Below are 26688 nucleotides of genomic sequence, written 5' to 3' on the forward strand. Positions count from 1 at the left end.
GCTTCTAAATTGATAAAATGCGTATTATTATAGCGATATCACAACAAAACGTTCATAACCGTCCATCATGCAAGCAATTAACCGGTCACGCAGTTGACCGACTAATGTAGGGGGCATCGCTTGAAATATTATACAGCATGTTATTTTTAGTCAAATACCTATATTGAAGATCGAGTTTCTTTGTTTAGTATTGATTGAATTCAATAATAAGTATATTTATAGTTGAATTGGTAATTGGACTTTGATATGTCGTTATATTTCTTGACGTTTTATAGCAGTAATAGATAACTGTAATAAAATAGCAATTATTTTTTCCTAAATACACTTAAGTGATCTATATATATAAAAGGACTTGTCCTCACTGACTGAGGTAAGACACACGCACAGCCGTAACCGCTGAACTTTACTTTCGTAATCTGGACATCCACTAAGAAGGGATTTTGAAAAATTTTAACCCTAAAGGGGAGAAATAGGGGTTGAAAGTTTGTATGGAAAAAAAATTAAATCGGCACCGATTTTTATAAAATTTGAAATTTAGATTTTTAAAAGCATTTAATTGAATACGTGTTTCATCGTTTTCTAGAATTCTATCCCTAAGGGTGCAAATAAGGGGTTGAAAGTTTGTATGGAAACATCTTTAAAACGCCACCGATTATTTTAAAATTTGAAATTTTGACTCTTAAAAATATTTAATTAAACATGTGTTTCATGGTTCTTTAGAATTCACCCCCTAAGGGTGCAAATAAGGGGTTGAAAGTTTGTATGGAAAAATCTTCAAATCGCCACCGATTTTTATAAAATTTGAAATTTCGACTCTTAAAAATATTTCATTGAACACATGTTTCATGGTTTATTTATTACAATTCAGCCCTAAATAAGCTAGCGAAGCTGCGCGCGTCCGCTGGTCTATATATATAAAAGGACTTGTCCTCACTGACTGAGGTAAGACGCGCGCACAGCCGTAACCGCTGTGCGTAGAAACGTTAAATTTGGACAAAAGTTTACTTTCATAATCTGGACATCCACTAAGAAGGGATTTGGAAAAATTTTAACCCTAAAGGGGTGAAATAGGGGTTCAAAGTTTGTATGGAAAAAAATTTTAATCGGCACCGATTTTTATAAAATTTGAAATTTAGATTTTTAGAAGTATTTAATTGAATACGTGTTTCATCGTTTTCTAGAATTCTCCCCCTAAAGGTGCAAATAAGGGGTTGAAAGTTTGTATAGGTTTTTTTTTAAATCATCACCAATTTTTATAAAATTTGAAATTCAGACTCTTAAAAGTATATAATTAAACACATGTTTCATGGGTCATTAGAATTCACCCTTAAATACGCAAGCGACGCTGCGCGCGTCCGCTAGTATTAAATAAATGAATATGTAATAATAATTATTATTTAATTATAATATAACTTCAAGGGAAGTTCATTATTTAATATTTTTATTTTTTTGCTCTAGTAACGTGGCAAAACGCGGCGTTGTGTTTCGCCACATAAACAAGCAATGCCTCGAGAATTTGGCAGAAAGTGGGTAACGGAAGCGTCTTAATGGTAATAGATTGTCTTAAGGGTAACGGAGTGTCTTAACGCTAGGTTCTGCTATGTACAGGATATAATGTGAAACTAAAATACATAAAAATAAAATTACTTATATAATTCGGGACATTACATTCCACGTGTAAGAATAATAATAAAATGGTTTATGTGTATTTTATATAACGTGCTATATTGATATAAGGACGTAGTATGATGCTATTTAATGTTTCATTCATAATACTCTATCTTTATTTATATTTGTTACATAAGTCCATTTGTTTATACTTATACATATTATTTCTTTTACATACAAAATATTCAAAATATCAAAAAAAATAGCGTTTCTGCAAAATTAATTTACATCATTCTTAGAGACAATAGGTGATGTCACAGGCAGAAAGAAATGAAGATCGGAGTGTCTTGTTAGGTTTTCTCTTCCTATAGGTGCGAGATAAGCGAGATAAAGACCGAATAAATTAACTATAATCTAATACTTATAAGTAATATCTTACTGAATTAAAAAAATTGGTATATTTTCTTTTTTTTTAGGGAAATAAAAGTATTAGCATTGCACCAAATCGGAGGTTTCACGTTGAACTCCACTCAGGAGTACTACGAGGAGAACTTTCCGTCTCTAAACATAACGACCGTATCGTCGCTCAATCTCACCGGATGCGCTATGAGCAAACAGTTGGAGGAGGTAAATATATAAAGACATTATTTACTTTTAGGGGATAGTGGATTCGATATATATTTTTTTTATGGAAAAAGGACAAGGCAAACGTGCGTTCGGGTCACCAGATCGTGATCATCGCCGCCCACGACCCCGTGCAACACCAGAGGAACTACAGGAGTTTTGGAGATATTTAAGGCCGTCGTGTCGTAGCGGCACAAAGGCGTGACTGTAACGCGACGGTTGTGGGTTCGATCCCACGCGAGGAAGTGAAATATTTATTTACGTTTATGTTACCATTTCTTCGCTCTGGTGTCGAGGCAAAGCGCGGCGTTGAGTTCTGCCATTCTGCTACGCAATGCCTCTACAATACGGCAGAAAGTGTGGAACGAAGTGTCTTAACACTAGGTTCCCTCTGCCTACCCTGGTATGCTGGGATACAGCGTGAAGTTAAACTAATACATTTTAAACCTACTCATGTCTCTAAATATTCTTTTCTAATAGAATTTTATCATAAATAATTCTTCTTTTCAGGCAGCAGAAGGTACAGGACTGGCCTTCATCGTCTTCACACAAGCTATACTAAAACTAACGCCAGCGCCTTTCTGGTCTATTATATTCTTCTTGATGCTTCTTTCTTTGGGTCTTGGAAGCCAGATCGGTATAATGGAAGGCATGTTGTGTACTATATTTGATATTGACTTCTTTAAGAGGTTCAGCAAACCAGTTATTACTGGTAAGTATTATGAAACGTTTTATTTTTGTTTTAATTTTATGTAAATCAAAAATTGTTTTATTTGGATGTTTTTAACTTTTTACAATACTATAACATTTGAAAAAGTTGCATGTACATATCCCCGCTATTATCCCGTGATTAAGTGCGAGCTTGAGTTTCGTTACCCAACATATACTGAAAGGTATATCTTATCAGTAGGATGCGAAATCGTGAAACTAAATATAATAAAAATGGTCAAATACGCGTCGAATTTGCCCACCAAAGATTTGGAGCAAATTTCAGGACTGGTCAACGGAAAGTGCGTGAAAGTGAGTGCATGACGCCCGCAACCTTAAGTTTGCCAACATCTATAAGTTGTACTAACCTCTGGTCTACAATCGTAATATTTATAAGGATTTCTCGGTGTGCGAGTCCAACTCGCTCTTGGTAAATTTTTCCTTTTGAGGAACGGATCCCTAAAAATAGTAAATATAAAACCTACTTCCACCTATCGTAGGTTTCGTATGCACCGTTTGTTTCTTTGTCGGCCTGATCTTCACGACGGGCGCCGGCGAGTACTGGCTCAAGATGTTCGACTCCTTCGCCGGCACCATCGGCCTCGTGGTCGTCGCGCTGCTGGAAATGATTGCTGTTATATACATATACGGACATGAGAAGTAACGTTTCCTTTTTTGGCAAAATCTCTTTTGTGTTAAATGTTTATTATATTAGCCTTTTATAGAGTTGTTAAAACTGTGGTTTAATTTAAAGTGGTGATAACAAAAACACTCTGTATACTAGTAATTTCCCACAAATTTGTTTGCCTGAAAACCTAGAACGTAAAATAGAAAAACTGAGGAGATTATTTCCTTTTCCCGTTCCGTTAGAGTTTTGTGACACATTCTTCAAAAAATATTTTTAAGGATTTCTAAATCCAGTAGCTTAGGCTATGCGTTGTTTTGTTCGTCAGTCACTCAGTTAGAAATGGTAGAAATTTATATAATATACCAATTATTTATAATGTTCAATGTTATCAGATTCACCAACGACATCTACGAGATGACCGGCTACCGCCCGGGCTGGTACTGGCAGGTCACGTGGCGGTACGTCGGACCCTTCATTGTGTCCTGCATCCTGCTGTCCTCTCTCATCTTTATGTTGTTGAACCCACCTACTTATGGCGCTTGGAATGCTGAAGAGGTTTGTATTGCCAATGTTTTTCTTATTTATAACTTTTTCTGTTGGCAGATTTTGACTATAAACGTGGATGGTTATGGGCTCGAATCCCTGACGAGGGATTTCATTATTTATATTATTGAGTTCCGCCGCTCAACACGTTATTTCTATAGAAAAGAAGATGGAAACCTCCCTCCCTCTACAAATTAAATGTTATGTTCACTTTGCTTGCCTGCAAATTAATAGAAATGAGTGAATTTAAAAAAAAAATATTAAATATTATACTACTATTTGTCATTTATTTCTCTATTCAATCACTCTGTAGGGTCGTGTAGAAAAAACACCCTATCCCAACTGGGTGCTAGGTATCGCTGTGGCCATGATCCTCGCTGGTATTCTGCCAATACCAGTGGTCTTACTGCTGAGGAGATTCCAATGCTTGGCCCTCGATGTGGATATACATCAAGGATCTATCAGGAGGATTGAAACTACCGTATCTACTAAGGAAATGATGAGCGATCAGGATGTGAGTCATTTTTTTATAATTATTTTATAATGGAAATTATGAATTCATATTAAATGATAATAAATAAATACTTTTTAAAATTTTGTGCATGAAAATAATAATTAAGGCGACTATAACATAGTAACAAGCAATATTAAACTGTGTCGCAGTTATTAATGTTTCATAAGTATTATATCTAATATCATAGCAAATAACTATATCGGTATTAAAAATACATGAAAAAAACTATAAATATAAAAAAAACATTTATTGATAATATTTGTTTATATATATTAATTAATATTGTGTAGATATTTCTGACATTTTCATACTACATCATTCCTATCAACCACTAGCGCTATGTACAATGTTTATTAGTACATGCTTGTAATGCTAACAATTGTAGCTAACTTTCGCTAAATTGGTATTTCTTATTTCTTTTAAATGTGACTGTTTTAACTGTTCTGTTTGATAATTGTGTGATATTCTAAATAAATTTTTAACTAAGAATTGATCTAAATTGGTCCTTCGAGCCGGATTTTTTAAAAAGATATAAAAATCATTCCTGACCGATTAATCTTATACTTAAACTTTACCAAATATATTTCACAAAGTTCAACTGTTTCTCCATATCAAATTAACAATATAAAAGAAAAAAAATCGTTTAGACATCACTCAGTATTAGTAACAGAGTAAATATACAGAGTAAATTTAATCTTATTCTTAAAGAGAGACATAAAAATTAATATTGAGAAAGAGAGTGCTGGCCGAATGTCTGTAGAGTGTTTAAATAAAACAGCCTTTAAATAAAAAAGAAAAAAGCCAAAATGAATATCACATAAGTATCACCCATGTTGTGACTAACAAGGTGGTCTCGCCGGAGAGCGCGCCGCCCGCGCAGCTGCTGCCCGACGCCGCCGCCAGGTTCACCATCGGGGACTTTGATGTAAGATAATAATCATTATACCCCCAAAATTAGACAAAATCATGCTTTACTTATTGTTTATGCTGATTTCCTTATCTCTCTCATTGAATTTAATACAAATTGATTTTTTTTGAAAATTGTATGAAGGTTTCATACAATTTTTGCCTTATGAGAACTTATCTCAAAGTTTTAAACTCAATGAAAATATAATAAAATAATATGTATTTTTTTTATATCATACAGAGATTGAAGTTCATGTTTTTTTTGTTATCTAATATTACTATATTAACTCAATTTAAAATCTTCTTTAATAAAATCCTCTATACAGAACCCGATTGACGACAAAAATGCCAGTATTTTAAATATTATTAGTATTCTTCTACTATTAACTAACCCAAGTCCGCTAATATAACAAAGAATCATTGTCATATGTATAAATACATACACATGCCTTATATAACTATAAATATGTTTGTCTTGTTTGTAAAACGAAATTAGTGTAAAAGTGGCCTAACAAACCTTAAAAAACCGGTCCAGAACGAGTCGGACTCGCCAACCGAAAGTTCCATACCAGTTTCATGATTACGGTTCAACGGTTAAGTACCCGTAGTTACTATTTATAAACGTTGACCAACTAAAGTTTTGTGGCTTATGCACTTATTTTTTATAAAATAAAATATATAAATATAAGTTTGTAATGATTTTTTCTCCTTCTCCTCCTCTTCGAATTTTTCCTTCATTTGTATTGATTGTCACTTCGTGCCAAATTTCGTATCTGTAGGCCCACTCTATAGATTTTAATTATATGGAAAATTTCATACAATACAAAACGCAGTAAAAACGATGTGTTGTTGATTGAGCTTAATTTTTTTGTGCTCCAAAAGCCCGTAGACTTTAATATCAATTTTATCTTGATCTCAAGGAAACACGTAGGTACAGATGGACTACAAAGAGTAGAGACATATAAATTAAAATTACAAAAAGGAAACACTATTTACATAATATGAAATTAAATTATTTTAAACAAATAGATACCATAGAAAAAACAATAACTTAGGCCACTTTATCACTAATTCAAGCAAAATTTGTCTGCCCGTGTGTATGTAAATAGTATTTATATGGTATATATAGGGTGTGGACAGCAGCGACGAGAGACCGACGCGCCTCCCCACCAGCATCGTACGACGACCCAAGAAATAAATGTTTGTTTCCATATATTGTCTTGCTTTTTAATTAATTAATATAAAAGGAACAACCTGTATAAAGATGTTCTTAACTGTATGTATATAAAGTATCTGCTTTTTATATATATAAGTATGTGTATATTATAGAATAATGCATGTTGTGTGTTTGAAATATATTAAAAATTACTAACTTATTTTACTCCTGACAACTTTACTTTTATATATTTTTTTAAATTTATATTATAATAAAATACTAAATTCTGATTGATTATTATGTCACATATTTTAATAATTATAAAGTTATTATTTATACAATACAAAAGGAAAATATGTAGAAATATAGGTTTCCAGAATTCAACGGAAAGTGGGAGCGGAGTGTCTTAACACTAGCTTTCCTCGGTATAGGGTATACTGTGGGCCGTGGGCGGGATACAGCGTAAAGCTGATTATTCTATAAAGAACATACGAATATTTTAGCATCTCTAGTTCCGATATTTATTAATATTTTTTATTTAATATATGATTATTGAATTATTAAGCACTAAAGGTACTTACAACATTTTATTAGTCTTTTTAATTTAATAATTATATAGCATGTAGAGTAGACTTAAGTTTGTACATACTCGTAATACGCACCCGTAGATTCTTAATCATAATCACACTAGCTTATAATCATTTGACCATTACATTCACAAAATACAAAAATTATGACACATTCATAATATTAATGTTATTATACAATTTAGTCTTCAGATTCTGAGCCGACTCCAGCTCCGATCGATCGTTACGAGGATTCAAGTAGCGACGAAGACGTATTAAACACTAAATACTCCGGAACAAGACTAGCAATGAAACCAATTAATGGTAACACGTTCAAAATGGACGTTGTCGATTGATAAATACTGAAAATCAATTAATTAGGATCTATTTAATTATTTATTTAGTACAGCAATTTTAATAACGTGGGTAGAGTTTCTTTTAGCGCTCAATTGCTATTCAAGATATTAAAAAAATGGTTAAATAAAAAATTCTAATTAAGCCAGATATCGTATACCTATTAAAAATAAATATAATTGTTGTTTGAACATAAATTTATGAAAAGTAAATAACGAAATGGTTTCTTGGATCGTTTAACATGTTACTTAATAATAGCAAAGACTTAATGAATAAAGGTAAGTGTCAAGGAATTTCTGATTGATTATATTATGGCCATAATATGTCATAACGTGGGACTGAAATTATGAACAAAGTCAACATTGTTAAATATTATATTATAGGGAGATCATAATATTAGTGCAGATTAAGGATTAGGTATTGATAAGCTTCAAGAAATCTCGTAGATTATTTTAAAGTTAGGTCTGGTTTAACCGACGTTTTCACTGTAGAAATCAGCACTTAGATAAATTTACAATTGAATATTATCCTCACATTCATTAAATTCAAAATTTATCTTTTATTCATAATAATTGAAACAATTGAGAATTACACTTTGAATCCGTAGTTTTTAATTTTTAATAATAATAAGTATAACCAAATTTAATATTAATATTCATTGTTTCCATATAAGCGAAATAATCCTAAAACATTATGCCACATACATACATATGTAGATAAATTTTCAAATTTAATAGTATGGATTAGAGCGCCATTGATAAAAAAAAATGTATAAAAAAAACAACAAAAAGTTACCGTTTCTACAGCCTAGCTTTGCCATTTCTAAATTATTAGAATGTCTCATTTGATCTACCATCTTATAGATAAGCCTTAGAAATAAGGACAAAAAAAATATCCTCGCTTATGTTTTTAAAAAAAATAAATTATATCATTAATGTTCCAATCCATCCTATTACACAATAACAATAAAAAATAAATTATCAATCGGCTCTTTATTCTAATAACGCCATTTAGTCTTGAATTCTAAAATATTTGCCTAAAACAATCAACATTGTTAATTTTGTATAAATTAATATAATTGTTGATATGAGCTGTCAAACGTTATAGGTTAGTTATTAATTTATAAGAAACTGCGGCTAGTCATAGTTTAGATGAAGTAGTATTCACGTGCCGATATTTTATAACCTAATATTTATTTATTTATATATAAATTGAACAAATTATATGCAGTATACTTCATTAGATAATTTTCATTCAAATTAAAAAATAATAATTATATTATTTTATTAGATGTGCTTATTTTTTTTAATTATAAGATTTCAATTACTATTTGTAATATTATTAATACCAGCTGACAGAGATAAGATTAAAGCAGAACTTATAAATTATCCAAATTATTATAAAGTAACCTAGCTCTCGCTATTTATAACCTTCATATTGTTATTATTATTTACAAAAATATTAAAATATGAAGATTGTGTTTATGTAATAATAACTATTTTTATAATCAAATATTTTTACTATACGTAATTAAAGTAAATTTCACCATTGTTTGACAATTTCTTAATAATTTACATAGCATATAATAAAAGTTAGTCTATTTCGATCGAAAGGGTCTAAGTATTTTGAACAAAAAGGCATAAATATATAGATCTACTATATATAAACCAAATGCCTGTAATTTAAAAGAAATGATTAAAAATATTATTTCTTTAGACAGTGAATTCTTACATTCATAAATATTGTCGATACTCTTAGTTAAAATTAAGAATTTGGAAATATACAACTTATTTGCAAATAAAAAATATTTTTTGGTAGCGCCATTTAAAATTATTTATGCCAAACGTGCTAGCCAAAGTAATTCCAAAATTTTATTCTAACTAAATACAAATACGTTTGGACAATATTCAGTGGTTTTATATAAAACTGAGTTATATATATAAGACATTAGACAATTACGATGTTTATTAAAAAAAATGTATTTAACAACAAAAAAAATTAAAACCTCATCTGACTTACTAAAAGTAATTAATCTGCAAATAAGATTCTATTAAAGAAACGAGATCTAACTAATAAAGTGTATGGAATATAAATAATAATCATTAATTTATATCTCGATACATAAATATTATACCAAATACTTAATTAACAAGTAATCTTTTGTGTCTAATGACTCAACTGTTACTTAACGTTGCCATCTTAGTTCTTAATTTATTTGAAGTCAACATAATAATTATTAAAACCATGATATACCTATATAGTTTTAAATACATATTTCTATGAATAGTCTTCCCACTTCTAAAATTTTATTTGAAAATTTATATCATGTCATAAAATGTCGCTGTTATTATTTTTGTTTTTAATTCAATATTAAATTTACTTAACATTTAATGAATTGGTTTGAAAAAATGTCTATCGTTAAATTCCATAATTGTGAGAAAAATACATTGATTTTATTGTTTATTGACGATGACGATCTAATAAATTTACATTCATATTAACTTTGATAAAAAAATCTATTTATAATAGTAATACTGGTAATTATAAAAAAAAATATTCCACAGCTAAAATATAATACAGTCATTTACATATATATTTTAATTTCCATATTATTAAAGCAAAAACTGATGAAAATTCGCTCAAATGAGCCGTAAATATAAGTGTTATTCCGTAGATAGCTTGGGATGACATCCCCTAGTGTAGAACTGATTTATGTAAGTTAGATACATTTTGAAATGCAACATTAAAAATATTGCCACCGATTTGTGTTTTTTTTTATTATTTTTCCTTCATAGCGTTAATATTCCTCGTTAGTATTGTTAAAAATAATTAGTAAATCAAACATGTTCTGGCCCTATCCATTTTATGGATTCGAATTATTATAAGAATTTACTGATAATGATTTTTAAAGATTGATTTAATTAATTTATTTACGTAAGCTCAAACTAATTTGAATAGTTTTTTTATTGCATATACATGCTATTTTATCTGAAGAAACTATTAATTAAAAAACACTTTATGCTATACTATTAAATTAATTAATAAAATACTTGGAATATATAAAAATAAACGAAATTCAAGTAATGTTGTTTAATAATTTTAATCCAAATAATTTGAATACATTTCGAAATAAAGCTGTTGTGATCGATTTATTTATAAAATAACATTTTCAATTATTACAATTATTTCATCTTCAATGATATAATTTTCATAATTAATGTTTATCTGTTTCCTTTACTAATTGCTTTATAGTGCTATCAATGAAATCCCTCATTGCTGATATCCGAGTGTAACCAGCGGGTAGTCCTAAACCACAATCTGCATAACTAAATGAGACTAGGCCAACCAACAGATTTTTATATACCAGAGGACCTCCACTGTCACCCTGAAAATACACAAATTAATATTATTATAAATTAAAAAAATATATTATAAAGGCCGTTATTATAGAGACCGTCGGGGCGCAGCGGCACAAAGGTGTGACTGTAACGCAACAGTTGTGGGTTCGATTCCCACTCGAGGAAGTGAAATATTTATTTGTGTTTATATTTCTATACCTTCGCTCTGCTGTCGAGGCAAAGCGCGGCGTTGAGTTCTGCCACTCAACACGCAATGCCTCCAGAATTCGGCAGAAAGTGGGGAACGGTCTTAACACTAGGTTCCCTATGCCTACCCTGCTGTGTGCGGGATACAGCGTGAAGGCGATATATTTATTTTTTATTTAGAAGAGATTATCGTGGCACAAATCGGGGGACGTAGTTTATCTGTGCATTTAGATTTTTCCGTTTTGGTAACAAGACAAAGTCCGGCATGGAGAAGGATTCTATTTGCCAACTCTGCTATTCGTAGGCCGTAATGTGAAGCTCATTAATAATTGTATACATTAATGACATTAATTATGAAAGCCATGAAAAAAATAAAAAATTGACCCAATACCATAAATAAACGTTGAAAATTAATGGAAAGCTTAAAAAACTAGACTTACTAGACAGGCATCGTAGCCGACATCGCCTCCCGCGCATAGAACACCATCCGTTATATCGGGCAAGAGTTTTTCGCAAACGTCTTTCTGTACGTATGGAATGTCTACACTGAGCAAAAGACTTGCTTGTTCTTTGGCCTGTAATAAAAATATATTTTAATAATAGACATGTAACAAGTTGGTAAACAGGAAGGAAGTACAACCAAGCCTCTAGGTACTTTAAATGGCAAATTGCCAGAACTGGATGAGGGCCACCGGTCTGAAATAGATCAGTTTTGGAGACTCTCCAAGGCTGTACCTACTCGGCAACTTCAACCAGCCCTTACTTCTGCCGTTATGCATCCAGAATGACATCCAGTGTGTCAATAACTAAAATAATATTTAAGAAACTATGGCCTAGTAAGGATTTTTTTATAAATAGGTACCTCAGTTTGCCCAAAGCCCATGGTAGTTAGCATATCACCAAGTTTCAAATCAATATCTCGTGGTGCCAATTGTATGGGAAATATTTTATCTCCATAGAAGAAGCGTCCTGCTATTTTAACCACTGCTATATCGTTATGAAAGTGTGAAGAGTTATATTGTGGATGAAGTACTATCTTTTCTACATCGAACGTTGCTCCTCCCTTTAGGACGTCTGTGCCGACTACAACGGAGTGTTTGTATTTCGGGCTAAAATATCAAATATTATAGTTTATGACTCATATTTCTTTTAACAACTAAATTTATGATTATATAGATAGATATATAAAAAAATTGATTTTGGACAACAATTGAAACATGTCTGAAAGAGCAAAAAATTACAATTTTAATTATAATATAGAAGCTTCTCGCGTTTTTCCGCATAGTAGGGGAAGCAAAGGGAACTTAATGCTAAAACACTCATTTCCCTACTTTACAATAAGTAGTTGCTTTTAAGCTTCACGCTGTATAGCAGGATAGGCAGAGGGAACCTGGGCTCTAAGCATTCTTCGAGGACACTGTTCCATTAAGACACTTCCGTTTCCCGCGTTACGCCGAATTCTGTATGTATTTCGTGTTGAGTCGCTGATGAAATCAAGGCCGAGCTTTGCTTCATTATCAGAGCGTAGAAATTAAAATATATATTAAATATTTCATTTCCTTGAACGGGAATCGAACACACAATGTGTCGCATTTACAGTCGCACGCTTGTACGCCTGCCAATCGACACCCCTCCGGCCTCAAATAGCAATTATAAATAAAAGATACAAAAATAAGCATATTAGTTATTACGTACAAATAACAATGCGCTGCTGTCAAAAGAATTTCGTCGCTGACAATGCTCGCGCCACAAACGGGTGAGTTTGACACTAAGAAGATCGCGAAATATGGCGCATCTACTACATTTCGATTAGATCCCCCGAATATCAGATTTTTTATACCTTTGTTCTTCTCTAAAAAAATATAAAACATTATTAGGATTTTGCATAAAAATCGTAAATGCGGCCTTATTGCGGAAGAAGCGTTCTCAGTTGGTCTGAGATTTTTTTCTATCATTTTCAATGACATACACACAGCACATATTCGGGTGCAGGAGATTTCCGTCCACGCAAGACATGTTATTCATATTCATATGCTATAATAGTTTTTAATAGACGATAGGACCTAGGACTTGTCGATTTACTGTGCTTGTTTTGTATTAACAACTAACGTTATATGGAGCTATTTTATCAGTTTGTGAGATACTGGAAAAAAATATTAGTAAGATCTTTGGTTGTCACGATTATTACACTTCATTGCACACCTGCCTAAATTCGGCACGGAATGGGCGGGTGTTGATGGCGTGGGGTTCCCATCTGTGGGAATCAAACCCCTTGTGGGTAGAGTAGGACTCTGTAATGCGGCAAGAGTGAAAATGCTTTGTCTTGTCACTCCGGAAAAATAAAAATAATTTCCTTTTACGAGTCAAATCTAACGCACAAACATTACGTTCACAATTAAATATTATTCCACTACGCCATAGCGGTCTAGGTCCTAAATCCTAGACTCTAGGATAAAACTTAATACGAAATAAAAAGAAAAATATTCAAAGCCACGCTACATACCAAGTCCTTCGCAGTTTACCGCGAAAATCGCTATAAAAACAAAAGTAAGCCACATGTTGTCAGTTATTATCAATGCAACTGATGTCTACGAGTTGCATTGTGAACTATTTATACTTATTTCTTTTTTATTACAGCCGCGTCTACTGATTTATTAAAACATTTTTTTTGTTAATATTTTTTTTATGGCATAAAAAATGTTGGTTGTAGAAATGTGATTTGGGTTCGATTCTCATTGGAGGGTAAGAGTATTTGCAATTCCTCACTTAGGTAATAAGACAAGGTGCAGCCTTGTTTCACTTAACACACAATGTTTCGAAAATTGTACGAAAGCGGGAAACGAGAGTGCCTGTTAAGTGTTAACTTAGCTATCTCTGCCTACTATGACGCGAAGCTAAAAAAAACATTATTTATTCAACATCATTTGGTACAACAATAACGAAAATGTATTTCCTTATAAACAAGTTAAATATGTCAATGTATGCAGAAATACTATAGTAACTACAGATATTTATCGTATCTTTCACTAAGGGCAAATACGGTGTTATTATAGCAAGTGAGCGAGGTGTGGTGTTTTTTAACCGACTTCTGTAAGAAAAGGATAGCAAAAAAAGCAGTCGAATTGATAACCTATCAATTCGACTTTTTTGCTCCTAGGCTCTTTTTTAATATTTCAGAAAAAATCGTTTAATTTTTTTATAAATTTATATAAAATTTTAGCCGAAAGGTTACAATCAACGCCTTATGACATAAACATAGGCATGTACAAGAAATGCTGTAAAAATAAATAATAATATGAGAAAAATTTCACCTTGCTCACTTTAACTATCGCGTAATTAGATGGAAATTCATAATAAAATATAACGACAAAAATTAGTTTATTGTATTTATGTTAAAATATTTTAAAAATACTCATATACTTAGATAAGTGTTGAACTCATATATTATACTTATAGCATTCTTTTTTGCTTTTCACTTATTTAAAAAAAATCACACAGAACATAGTGTTAAGATACTCCATTCCCCATGTTCCGCCGAAAAATTCGGAAGGCATTTCGTGTTGAGTGTCGCTATCAGGTCGCCCAGAATGTGTTGATTCAACGAGAAGTTATTTCTCTTGACCACGGTTAGCCAGCCCACAGGTAAGAGCTTGTATTAAAATAAAACCATCAAAAACGAATAATATATTTTATTTGAAGTACACATAGGTAATATTACAATGTTACTAGTTATCGATTATAGTGAAGCTAAAACACCTAATAATTGATTCGTGTGCTCATAAGTATACATACAAGTCAAGAAAATATATAAATAATGTCCATGCTTTTAAATTTTGCAAGAAATTTCCAGTACAGGCTAAGCAAAGAAATCTATGAAAATAATTTCAATATAATCATTAGCCTAAATATAGAAACCCCTAATCATCATACTGACAGACGGGCGCTATCTCATACAGGCGTTTCAGGTAGCAACCTTTATTTCTATATATTTATTAAAATACATTATATTTTATTATTATAATAATCTTTCTCATTAAGTACATCATAAAATTATATTGTTATATTTTAAGGCATAATTTTTATTTCGACCAAAATAATATAGTAGTAAGTTTTTAGATAGTAATAATAATCAATTGGAAAACAGACCTGTTGCCCTAGCTTTAGTTCGCACCTCGTGAAACCTCAGGTTATTTTTAGCAATGTAAAAAGTAGAAGGGCAGTGGCGGACTAACCCCGTCGGAGGTCCAGGGCGGTGTCGTTAAATGAGGCCCCTTGAACCCCCCCTCCCCGGTGTAAAAAAATTTTTGTATATCACATTTTTTTTCATGTATAAATTAGTGTGTATGCTTACTTAGTTTACAGCTTGTAATTAATGTTTGAGTTAGACTTGCATACACATAGAAAATTAAAATACTAAATATCAAAAGTACATGTAGTAGAATTTAGCAAAAAAAATCCTCGTGTCCTCGAGATAAAAAGACGAATTGGGATAACAAAAGAAGCTATCATCCGTGTAAATAACGTATGGAAGAAAAGAGGAATTTGTATCAAAACCGAAATAAGAATGTTACGAGCACTGATATTCTCTATTACTACCATTCGATAGATAGATACAGGTGGAGGCAGATCATCTGCTCTAGATGTAAAACCTGATCATTCTCAAATTCATTGTAAATTTCTACCAGATTATCTAGGACTACAGACAGAGCGTCATCTGAAGCTTCCATCATAAGCTTAGTTCCAATAAAGATAATAATTTATCATCATGAAATAGTTCACACGCTATAGTAATATTAGTTCAGCGTATAAAATAAAATAGACTGAGATCCCAGAACCCTAGTAGACTTACGTCATTTTAGTAAAGCTGAAATTTTGAAGATTACTAGTGAGGCCCTGATTAATAGCGCCAATTTAAGGTACACGCTCACCTACGTTAAAGTAAAAACGCTCGTATTTAAATATATTTTTGAGAAAAATGTAAAAAAAAAATATTATAACCCTGGTATAACCCTTTACGTAGGCTTTACTCTTGCCAGACGTCCTAAAGATTGTTTAATATTGGGACAAAATACGTATACTTCTTCTTCTTCTTCTTGGCATTAATCCCGTGCTGAGGGTTCTTTTGGAAGAACGTATTCGCGGCCAGATCAGACGCAATATAGGATCTCAGAATATTTTCTCCCTCTGTATTACGAACAAAAACCGATCTCCCAAACCGATCTGATGGCTCAATCATCCTCCCAGATAGAGATGTACGTTTATTTTGCGCTACTTTTGGAAGGGCCCCACTTTCAGGTTAGTGAGTACGCAAACTTTTATAAAATGACGTCGGTCTGGAGGCCCTAGGAACTTGAAGTAAAAAACTACGAAACTGGAACCACTTGCAACCTAAATGGACATTAGAAAGATAAAAGTAATTTTAATTAATATAATTAAACTAACTTAACTAACTTTAAACTACCGGTACAGGCTGCACTAATCCCTGTACTTATTTGTTTATTGGAGGCCCCCTCCAACCTCAAACTTCCTCTTAAGTAGATACTATGCGTTTTTGCAAGGGTTTATTTAGGATTTGATCAAGGGAATTTGCACCATTTGGAGGCCCCCCTGGACCCGAGGCCCGGGGCGGATAAACGAATAAAACAAAAATTTATAGTAAGTACATTATCGTAAGTATAATTTTAAAACGTCAATAAAAACATATTGTTGTCATATCATAGTTCTATTATAGCGTAGGCGTAGAAAATCTACTGTTACGTTTCTTTAACAAACGGTATTGTATTTTCCGTGCATTAAAAGGCAACTGTATACACTTTCCCACAAAACACAGGATAAGCGGTGTTAAGACACTCCGCTCTCCCCTCACCACCGTATTTTTGGGACATTACGTGTTTATTCGCAGAAATAATTTAAATACATTTCTTCCCTTAATATTAATATTTTCGTTTCCCCACTCTGGGAACGCGGCAAACTATAGGGAGCTATATCTCTTGCTCCTACTTTTACTTATTAAATATGTAAAATTTACTTTAAACCTATTCCTAATAAGTTCATAAATACTACTTTTTGTCTTACTTTTGCAACTTTATACATAAGTTACATTTAGTTTATAATTAATTTTAAACAATTATTGATAAAATGTTTAAGTCCATATACATTTTTAAACACATTGTCAAGCTGCTAATAAATTAATTAAATCGTTTTTTACCCAATTCATTCATTGTGAAATCAATATTTCAGTACAATAGAGACTCGATTATCCGGGCCTCAGTTATACGGATTATCCGAACTACCAGCTGGGTACAGCATATGCACTTTACATTGGGTTGATGGTAAATATTGAAAAATGTAAAGAATATTAATAATATGAAAAATATATACATGCTTTAAGCGTAATATTCTTCAAAATATGATCTTTTTTATATATGTTCAAATATAATCTTAATATAAGGGTAAAAATGGACCCTATTAGTAAGACTCACTTTTTTATAGGTAATTCTATTCTTTATAATATTAATATATCTAGTCAAATTTTATCTTCATACATTTGGTTATCCGGATATTCGTTTATCTGAATGCCTTAATAGTTGTACTAAAGCAATCAACATTAGTCTCGTTAATCGAATGTCTACTGTAATAACTTATAATTTCCGTACATTCCAATACCTTTCAAGCATTTATATTCTAATTCTTATAATAAAGTATATTCTTAAACATATGCCCCTTATCATGTCATTTAATGAGATGATAGCAAAATAAGTTACAAAATGGGGCTGTAATTGCATCAATTGTGACTAATATAAATTTTGATGGTCCGTACTATACCTAGTATCGAAAGTGAAAAATCGCAAATGTTTTTATTGCTTCTTTGAACTACTAACAAATGTAGTTTTAATGTGATTATTTTTGCAATTTTACATAAAATAGTTATTTTTGGTTTTCTAAAATGTGTATAAAATTGAAAACTAATTTTATTAGTAGTTCAAAACAACAATAAAAGACATTTGAAATTTTTCACCTTCGATGCTTTCCCGGACCTTTACAGGGCCGTCGATTTATCAAGACAATAAAAATTAAATACAATAAAAATAACAAAAAGAAATAAATTAAATAATACTGTAAAAGAGATTATGTAAGTCGAAATAATACTTCTATAATATTTTTTTTAGATCAACAATTTAAATAAAATTTGACCAATTTAATAATATTTATGTTTTTAAGTGAAACTTACCAGAGACAGGAAATACAAATAATTCATTCTTCTGAGTGGGAATCGAACCCACAATCATTGTGTTGTTAGTCACAATTGCAATGAAATTGTACTTACATATTGTATTTATATAAGAAAAATTAAGTACATTTGCCATTTAAAAATTGTCAATATACATTAATTAGAACAATGTCTGGTAAAAATCATCATTGTCACATAATAATAAAATTAATGTAATACTGAAGAAAAATAATACTATTACATATATTTAACACTATCCTATTTTATAATAAAGATATGAGATTCACAGAATAAAAATATATATTCATAAGTACAGATGAATTTGAATTTTACTACAGTTATATATTGTACTTTTTATTATATATTTATAGAAATAATTATTATAATTCAAATTGTTTAATTATTATTTAAATTAAAAATATTAATTAATATTTAATTTTATAATATTATATTTGCATCAAAATAGAAATCAATATATTCTAACATTCTAACAATGGATGACTTTAAGCATTTCACACTTCATATCATATGTGGTGATTTACAATAAAAACATTTCCCCGTTTTCTTCATAACAATCGCAATTGCCATCTGTTGATGTTTGATCTTGTTTTTGACTTGGAAGTCAAAAATGAATATTATTATAAATACTCTATTAGATGACCAATTATATATTTTTAAACATCCTTCATTAAATACTTTCTTATATATTTCTACATCTTTCTTTATATTTTTGGTCATGGCTGATAGCAAAAGGGGCATAGTTTAAAAATGTAATGTTACATTGCATCACTGCGATTATTTTTCTGTGTCAATTTACTTAACGTACTCAATTGTGGGAATGACGTTTTATTTTGTACAGGATTCAATTTGGTTGTCATAAAAATGAATGGCTCATACAGGGATGGCCGATCCATGGCTGAAACTTCAAAATGTCTGACTTTCTCACGAGCGCACCAGTTGGAGGCTTTGGAACATGTATTTTCTAAGCTATTTAAGTCATCTGGGCCGGTTCTGTTGCCTATTACAAGCATCACCACCTGTTAAAATATTAACTATTATAAGTTAAAGGACTGAATGTAAATAGTAATGGTGGTGAGTTTGATCTCAGAGGAAATTATTTATTTTCATATCCCTGCTCTAAGTTGAGAATAGCAGGATCATGTCCTCAGGCAGTTTCTTGTCTCATTGTAGCAACACAGCTTTAAAAATATTTTTTTAAAAGAAATTTTCAATTAACATATTGATGCAAAAGTGTATTCAACAAAGTCATGGCAAAATAATTATACACTTCCAGTTTAAATTATTTTACCATTTGACTTTTTTCAATATATTCAGGTTTATATTTTGATTTTAAGTTATTGCACTGATATAAAAAATAATAATTTAATAAATGTTAAGTATACAATACTTTTTTTATTACGTAGGTGTATCTCATCTATACTACAGATGGATACATTTAGATATTTTTCTTCTGCTACTTTAACCTTAAATATTGATATTATTTTTAAACATTAAGAACATAGTCAGTGTTCTGCCCAAATTGGAGAGATTGCACATTGAATGGCAAAACTCAACCATTTGTCACGCCAGAGTGGAAATATTAAATATTATTTATGATAAACCTAAAATCTAATAATTAAATATAATAAATCTTGTCTTTTAGTACTAACCTCCTTCTTGTCCTTATTCCTATCAATGTCCTTCTTTAAGTACATTAATACATCTAACGACTCAGGTTTTGTAGTGTCATAGACCATTACAAAGCCTTCTGCAAAACCAAGGTAATGACGCTGGAGTACTTGGTTAGTTGTTAGCTGCATAGTTGGAGATTGAGGTGGTCCTATAATACAAAATAATAATTTTAGAAAATAATTTAAAACAATAATGTAAAAGTTAAAACTTAAAAACACACATTTCATCTGTTGTGTCCTTATTTTTTCAGCTTCACACTGTATTCCATATGTAAGGTATACAGAGGGAACCTAGTGTGAAGACACTCTGTTCCAGACTTTTTTATGTAAGATATTATGTGTTAAGTCTTACCAGAAAGGGTATATTGCACGAAAGCAAATTAAAACATAAGTTTTTAATTTGTTATTGTGCAATGTAGTAAAAGAATTTTACATCAATTAATTGAAATAATTTATATATTTATTTCTATAACATTTATTTACTATAAACAATACAATTAAAATTAGATTGTCTGTGCAATATCAGCAGCTGTGTGCAATTGAATAAAGCTTTAAATGTAAATTATTTACAATAATACTAAAAGAATAGATTTATAATAGCTTAATCTTAATCAAATTTTGCTTATTGAACTTTACTTATTTGTTTAAGTTGTACTTAATCAAATTAAAAAATAATATTAATTTATGTTGCATACTTTAAGCATCAGCATCAGGCAGTAATAAAATTATTTGAACTAAACCTTTGAACTCGCCTGTTAGTGGAGGCTCCAGACCTGCTGTGTCATAGAAACATACGCGTTCCTTCGAACCTCTATCTGTTTCTATGTTAGCCACATAAATGTCTTCAATTGTTGGATAAAACGAAGATTTCAAATTTACATTTCCATAAATAAGTTGTTCTAATACTGCTGTTTTTCCTACTCCTTTCATGCCACAAACAACAACTTTGCTTGTTTTACCCATTATTGAATACTTTGTAGTTTTAATAACTGAATTAGATTTACTTTCACTGTTCAGCAGACATAATTTGGAAATGTGTTAAGTACAGGACATTACAAATATTAAAACTTGTGTAGTAATTTTTTCTTTTATATTATTTACCACTTAAAATCATTTTGTTGCATTTTTTTAAATATTTAGTCAAGACTCAAGCATATTGGAAATCATTTCTGAATTCATAGAACGTAAAAAAATGTAAATGTTAGAAATACCGTTTCACGCAATATGCGTATTTCACAGGGCTGTCAAATATTCGTTTTGAATTGAATACGTTTTGATATAGCTTTTTATATTACGCAATTTATTTACTGCAAAAGTGTAAAACGAAACGTTAGAAATCGGATACAATGACAGACAATAACTCTAAGCACGAATGAAATATAGAATTAATGAGTAAAATTTTATTGTACATTTTGTAATCATATTAATTGGTAGATAAGATATTATAATGCTTCAATAAAATATATGAAAACATATTACCTACTGAACAAATATTATAAATGTATTTACGGTGTTCAGCATATTTATTTACACTCTAAGTATATTCTGTATCAAAATAGTGTTTTTGTCATCATATTTTGAGTTTTGACTTTTATGATATATCATTTGACAGCATGGCGGCTCTAGTAGAATCGGAAATTACGAAAAGTGATAAATATTCCATTCTATTGCCCACATACAATGAAAGAGAAAATTTGCCTATTATAATATGGCTTATTGTAAAATATCTGGACAACAGGTAAAAAAATAATTATAAGCTATCACATATTATTAAGTACATAATTATCTTTTCTAATCATAGACTTATTTTGTTTAATCCCATTTGTTATTATTAGCGGTTACGATTATGAAGTGATAATCATCGATGATGGAAGCCCTGATGGAACTCTGGAAGTGGCAAAGCAACTACAAAAGATATATGGTTCTAATAAAATAGTGTTACGACCTCGAGAAAAGAAATTAGGATTAGGTACAGCTTATATCCATGGCATTCAACATGCAACTGGCAACTATATTATTATTATGGATGCTGATTTAAGTCACCATGTAAGTTAAATAATACATTAAAATTATATTTACATTTTAGTAGTTGCAAATTTAATCTGTAAGTTTGTTTGTTAATAGATTATGTAAAATATTTCAGTAAAATGTTTACTTGGTTAATAAACCATATAGAACCATAATACTACTATATTCTCATCATCATCATCACCATTGACTTGGTGTTGGATTTGTTTTACTTCATATTTAATCTCTTATGTGTGTAGCAGAATAAACGAGAGTACCTAGCATCAAAATACTCTTCTCTTTAATTTCTGCCTAAAATCAAGACATTGCATAATGCTACAAAGTAATATTAAGATAATTCAATTCCCAAAGTGGGAATCATATAATAACCATTACAGAGTCAGAAGCTGCCCTACTGCTTCATATTCAAGATTATGTATTTAATGTAATTTGATTTTTTATCCTGCAGCCCAAGTTTATTCCAAGTTTTATAGAACTCCAAAAGAATAATGATTATGATCTTGTATCTGGCACTAGATATAAAGGGGATGGAGGTGTTTATGGGTGGGATTTTAAAAGAAAACTAATTTCAAGAGGTGCTAATTTTATTACACAATTACTTTTGAGACCTGGAGCATCAGATTTAACTGGATCTTTTAGGTAAGAAATAAATAATAATATGCAATTTACTTTATTGTTCTTAATATAATTTTGCAGTTGTAATGGTGCACCTGCACTGTGAAAATTGCATCTGACTGTAATACAGGATGGTTGGCAGTTTGATTCCTGTTCATGGGCATAATTTTAAATTATTTTCATTTTCCAACTCTAGTAGACTAAATAAGTTCCTAAAAACTTGTGTTTTTACAAATTATTTCATTGGAAGAGTATGTGCACCTAAAGAATAACATAACATATATTTATGTGTTTTGTTTACAGATTATACAAAAAGGATATTTTGCAGAAATTAATAGACAGCTGTGTATCTAAGGGTTATGTTTTTCAAATGGAAATGATTATAAGGTAAATCTAAGCTTAATTTTTGAGCGATTGTGACACAGTAGAACAGCATCACACTTACTGCTCAATAAAAAATAATTAATTAGAATTAAAGCAGAATAGTGTCTTAACACTAGATTTCCTCTACCTACCCTGCTATGTGTTGTTATTGAGCAAAAATTTTTATTATTTATTTAGTATATTTTTTAATCAATTATTAATACAATAAGACTTACAATACTTGTGTATATATATCATTGTTATTTTTTTATTTTGTTCAGGGCAAGACAATTAGAGTACACAATCGGTGAAGTACCAATAACATTTGTGGATAGAGTGTACGGAGAATCTAAATTAGGTGGATCGGAGATAGTGCAATTTGCTAAAGCATTGTTATACTTGTTTGCTACTACTTGAAATATTTATTTGTACATAAAGTTTATAATATTATACCATAAAATAATAATTGATTAATTATTCAGACCATGTTTTAATATTATTTTGTTTGGCCACAAGTCAAAACAAAAATAAATATTGTAAGTACAAAAATAAAACAATATAGAAAAAAGTTGTTCAAGTTACAGTATAGCTTTCGCTGTCATTTTTCATATTTATATTTTTTTAATAAGTATAAAATTATTTCAAATCATGTATATTACTTCATTTAATAAATATGCATAATTTAAATAATATAATCTGTTAATGAGATATACTCATAAGAATTCCTTTTTCAAAGCATTCCTATCAATGTTTTTATCTGTATTATTTATATCCACAGTTAATTTGATGTTTATAACGAATAAATTGTAAGTAAATATATTTTTGTATGTAATTATTATAATAAAATTAATGAGAACTGTTTTTGCTAATTTTATTTTATTTAATATTCAATATATTAACTGTCAATTATGTTGTTATGGGTAAAATTTGCTCTAGGTATAGTGCATTTACTTTATTGTATATTAATACTACTTCAGTTCTTTAGTTATGGCGTTTCGAGCGTGCCTCTTGAGCACAATCAAAGACCAAGTGGTAGCACTATTATACCACTAGAAACGCCATGTTTTCCAATACCTACATAAATGTAAATAGTTTATAAGTACATCTAATGTCAAACTTAAATTTCACTATTAGATGAAAAGGACATTCAAATGGGTGTTTTATCTTTACATGCCTTTCGCATTTTACAGAGTACTCTACTAGACTACTAGAGCACTCAAAATGCCATTTGCTTCGTTCGTTTTCGTTTGAGAAATAAGTATTACATGCTGGATAACAATACTTAACGTTACACTAAACTGTATCATAAATGTTTCAGCTAAGATATCGAACTCACAAGTCGCAGTCATCTTTCAGTTACCTATTATCAATTCTAATGATCACACAAGAACCGTGAAAATGTCTTGCGATATGAATAAATTAGTTTCAAGAACTTTGAGAGCCACATTATTTATTCAGGTGAAAATAAGACGCAAAACGATCGGGGTCGGACCAAAACTAATTAATTCGACATTGATATAGAAAGTAAACATGTACCAATTAGCTCGTATATTGTTTATCGTATCCCTAACTTCGGCTAAACTTAAAAGAAACAAGGATTTTCTTGATATTTCAGAAAAAAATACTAAAAGTAATGGTTTAGATGACACATTGTTGGTTTTAAATTTAAATATCGATGATTTAAATTTCAATAAATTATTTATGGCCAATCAATATGAAGAAAAAATGTTCGAAAAGATAATCGCACCGGCAATTCAAAAGTAAGTGATTATTTTCAACATTATTGAATGTCTTTTTTTATTATTAAGAAAAATATAATTATTTGTATATTTTTTATATTAAATATATTTTTTACAGTTACAAAATGCAAAAATCACGAAGAGTTAAGAAAGATGATCCAATGAAAATTTTATCTGAAGAGGAACAACAAACGTTCAAAACAAAGGAACTAGATAAAAAATATGGAAATTTAAAAGATATAAAAAAAGAAATAAAAAAGATTATGAATAAATTTTTGTAAGTACGGGAATATTGACTGTTCAATTTATTACTTTCGTTTTGAATTTTGTTATAATTAAGTTATAATTTTAAATTCTAGAATAACACATATAGACAACTCGGAGTCTTATTTGATTGAAAATTCAAAGGTACAGCCACAGTTAAAGGTAATAAATAATATTTATTGTTTTTCACAAACTGACTGCAAACGCGGGTGGTTGTGGGTTCGATCCCCACTCGAGGAAATGAAATATTTATTTATGAGGTGCGGGTTCGAGATCTGCTACATACAAATTTTTACATGTTTTCTTTCTTGACAATACTTAAGTATATATACTAATAATTCACCTAAATCTATTTACATTTATATAAGTATAAATATAAATGTAGTATTTACAATTATATATACTTTGATAGCCAAAACATTAATCGTGACAATTTTCTTTTCTCAGATTTATTTTATAGGACCGTACACATCTTTGATATTGACATCCAGAAATACAAGATACCAATATTTTGTAAATCCTCCATCACCTCTCCCTAGCTGGTTCTATGAATATCATAGGCTGGAATATGGAAATAAAACATACGTAGATATCCCGAAAAATGTTCAAAATGACTTCTTAAGGAATCTATTAAATTTGTTAACGAACTTTTTAAATTTTCCTGTCTAATAAAGTAATTAATAAGAAATTTACGTTTATGTTTCAGTAAGTTTTTATTGAATATTCTTAGTACAGCAACAAAATGGTGTTTAATTTGTTTCCTTTGGTGCGTATTTGGTTAAACTGTAAAATTATTTTCCCAGTATTAAAAAATCATACTAAGTAATTAACGACAGAATATTTTACTACAGTGGGAGATTGATTTATTAATAACTGATAATACTATTTACTATTTATCACATATTTGCGAGCATTTGGCACTGATAGAATGGCGTGGTGAAACATGATGATTACTTACCTAAACAAATGTCGTTACCTAGAGCGAGTATGACTCATATCAATTTTCAAATTTTAATCATGTACTAATATTAGTTATTAAATTTCTACCTTTCTATTTTTCTCAGCTTTCAACAGGGTAGGCAAAGAGAACCTAGTGTTAAGACACTCCGTTCCACACATTCCGCCGATTTTTGTGATGTGTTGAGTGGAGTAACATCATGCTTCGCTATATTATACGAGCGAAGAAATTAAAACTTTAATAAATAATAATACATCATCCCGAGTGGGAACCGAACCCACCCACAATTGTTGTGCTTATGCCACTGCGCCACAACCGCCTCATATTTTGTATTAATATTGTTAAAATGTCTAAAATTGTATTCTTAGAATGTCAACAATGTGGCTACAATTCTGGAATGCTTATATTCCAAAAAATAATATATTTTTACAGCATGGTTCAAAAAATGCAGCATTCGATTTTGCCATATAACAAGTAATAACTTTAAAATAGAGAGAAATATCACTACCAGGTACCAACCTAATCTTATACTAATGAATAATGATAATTGATAATATTACGTGTTGCTATATTAGACTATGAAAAATTGAGAATACAAAAGATAAGCATTAAAAAGAAAACAAACAAATTATCACTTATTATCAACT

The 26688-nt window shown here is 30.3% G+C and overlaps 5 protein-coding genes across 9 annotated transcripts in view; 3 read left to right on the forward strand and 2 right to left on the reverse strand.

The window, feature by feature from the left end:
• Nucleotides 1-10369, forward strand: part of LOC146533532 (sodium- and chloride-dependent transporter XTRP3) — a 34835-nt gene extending 24466 nt beyond the window's left edge. For 2 of the 4 annotated variants that reach the window (XM_085194825.1, XM_085194826.1), the window contains exons 7-12: nucleotides 2085-2235; nucleotides 2743-2944; nucleotides 3441-3600; nucleotides 3961-4123; nucleotides 4425-4625; nucleotides 7460-10369. In XM_085194825.1, coding sequence (XP_085050951.1) covers nucleotides 2085-2235; nucleotides 2743-2944; nucleotides 3441-3600; nucleotides 3961-4123; nucleotides 4425-4625; nucleotides 7460-7609 — 1027 coding nt within the window. In that variant the 3' untranslated portion in view covers nucleotides 7610-10369. Of the gene's footprint in view, nucleotides 1-2084; nucleotides 2236-2742; nucleotides 2945-3440; nucleotides 3601-3960; nucleotides 4124-4424; nucleotides 4626-5472; nucleotides 5551-6660; nucleotides 6732-7459 lie in introns of all 4 variants that reach the window. The other 2 variants (XM_085194827.1, XM_085194828.1) reach the window with 2 other exon arrangements.
• Nucleotides 10370-10682: 313 nt separating this feature from the next.
• LOC146533533 (trypsin-1-like) lies at nucleotides 10683-13761 on the reverse strand. Its single transcript, XM_085194829.1, has 5 exons — nucleotides 13656-13761; nucleotides 12848-13004; nucleotides 12015-12261; nucleotides 11593-11727; nucleotides 10683-10992 (listed from the first exon to the last, which is right to left on the reverse strand). Exons 1-5 carry the CDS (start codon nucleotides 13708-13710, stop codon nucleotides 10822-10824), a joined length of 765 nt encoding a protein of 254 aa, XP_085050955.1. The 5' UTR covers nucleotides 13711-13761; the 3' UTR covers nucleotides 10683-10821.
• Nucleotides 13762-16801: 3040 nt separating this feature from the next.
• Nucleotides 16802-21266, reverse strand: kappaB-Ras (NFKB inhibitor interacting Ras like 1). Of its 2 annotated transcripts, none has more exons than XM_085193769.1 (3): nucleotides 20815-21266; nucleotides 20054-20223; nucleotides 16802-19420 (listed from the first exon to the last, which is right to left on the reverse strand). In XM_085193769.1, the coding sequence occupies exons 1-3, from the start codon at nucleotides 21035-21037 to the stop codon at nucleotides 19160-19162; spliced, it is 654 nt and encodes a 217-aa protein (XP_085049895.1). In that variant the 5' UTR covers nucleotides 21038-21266; the 3' UTR covers nucleotides 16802-19159. The 2 variants fall into 2 exon arrangements, with proteins under 2 accessions (XP_085049895.1, XP_085049896.1); XM_085193770.1 differs by having other exon boundaries at nucleotides 20827-21263.
• Nucleotides 21267-21367: 101 nt separating this feature from the next.
• On the forward strand, nucleotides 21368-23941 carry Dpm1 (Dolichyl-phosphate mannosyltransferase subunit 1). The gene is made up of 5 exons (XM_085193766.1): nucleotides 21368-21812; nucleotides 21910-22120; nucleotides 22551-22741; nucleotides 23021-23104; nucleotides 23362-23941. Exons 1-5 carry the CDS (start codon nucleotides 21688-21690, stop codon nucleotides 23495-23497), a joined length of 747 nt encoding a protein of 248 aa, XP_085049892.1. The 5' UTR covers nucleotides 21368-21687; the 3' UTR covers nucleotides 23498-23941.
• A 44-nt stretch (nucleotides 23942-23985) lies between these two features.
• On the forward strand, nucleotides 23986-26613 carry LOC146533536 (uncharacterized). Its single transcript, XM_085193767.1, has 4 exons — nucleotides 23986-24840; nucleotides 24938-25096; nucleotides 25179-25245; nucleotides 25531-26613. Exons 1-4 carry the CDS (start codon nucleotides 24611-24613, stop codon nucleotides 25750-25752), a joined length of 678 nt encoding a protein of 225 aa, XP_085049893.1. The 5' UTR covers nucleotides 23986-24610; the 3' UTR covers nucleotides 25753-26613.
• The last annotated feature ends 75 nt before the right edge of the window (nucleotides 26614-26688 follow it).

Source organism: Heliconius melpomene, chromosome 12 (assembly GCF_056956725.1).
Source record: "Heliconius melpomene rosina isolate 202511_hmr_F chromosome 12, ASM5695672v1, whole genome shotgun sequence".
Taxonomy (NCBI): domain Eukaryota; kingdom Metazoa; phylum Arthropoda; class Insecta; order Lepidoptera; family Nymphalidae; genus Heliconius; species Heliconius melpomene.

Coding starts and splice junctions, on each gene's coding strand:
- kappaB-Ras (XM_085193769.1), bottom strand. CDS start 21,037: ATGGGTAAAACAAGCAAAGTTGTTGTTTGTGGCATGAAAGGAGTAGGA. Junction 20,224..20,814: donor ACTAACAGGCGAGTTCAAAG/GTTTAGTTCAAA, acceptor TTTGTATTATAG/GACCACCTCAATCTCCAACT. Junction 19,421..20,053: donor GGAATAAGGACAAGAAGGAG/GTTAGTACTAAA, acceptor ATATTTTAACAG/GTGGTGATGCTTGTAATAGG.
- LOC146533536 (XM_085193767.1), top strand. CDS start 24,611: ATGTACCAATTAGCTCGTATATTGTTTATCGTATCCCTAACTTCGGCT. Junction 25,097..25,178: donor AAGATTATGAATAAATTTTT/GTAAGTACGGGA, acceptor TTTAAATTCTAG/AATAACACATATAGACAACT. Junction 25,246..25,530: donor AGGTACAGCCACAGTTAAAG/GTAATAAATAAT, acceptor TTCTTTTCTCAG/ATTTATTTTATAGGACCGTA.
- Dpm1 (XM_085193766.1), top strand. CDS start 21,688: ATGGCGGCTCTAGTAGAATCGGAAATTACGAAAAGTGATAAATATTCC. Junction 21,813..21,909: donor GTAAAATATCTGGACAACAG/GTAAAAAAATAA, acceptor TGTTATTATTAG/CGGTTACGATTATGAAGTGA. Junction 22,742..23,020: donor GATTTAACTGGATCTTTTAG/GTAAGAAATAAA, acceptor TTTTGTTTACAG/ATTATACAAAAAGGATATTT.
- LOC146533533 (XM_085194829.1), bottom strand. CDS start 13,710: ATGTGGCTTACTTTTGTTTTTATAGCGATTTTCGCGGTAAACTGCGAA. Junction 13,005..13,655: donor GGTAAACTGCGAAGGACTTG/GTATGTAGCGTG, acceptor ATATTTTTTTAG/AGAAGAACAAAGGTATAAAA. Junction 11,728..12,014: donor TGGGCTTTGGGCAAACTGAG/GTACCTATTTAT, acceptor TTTTTATTACAG/GCCAAAGAACAAGCAAGTCT.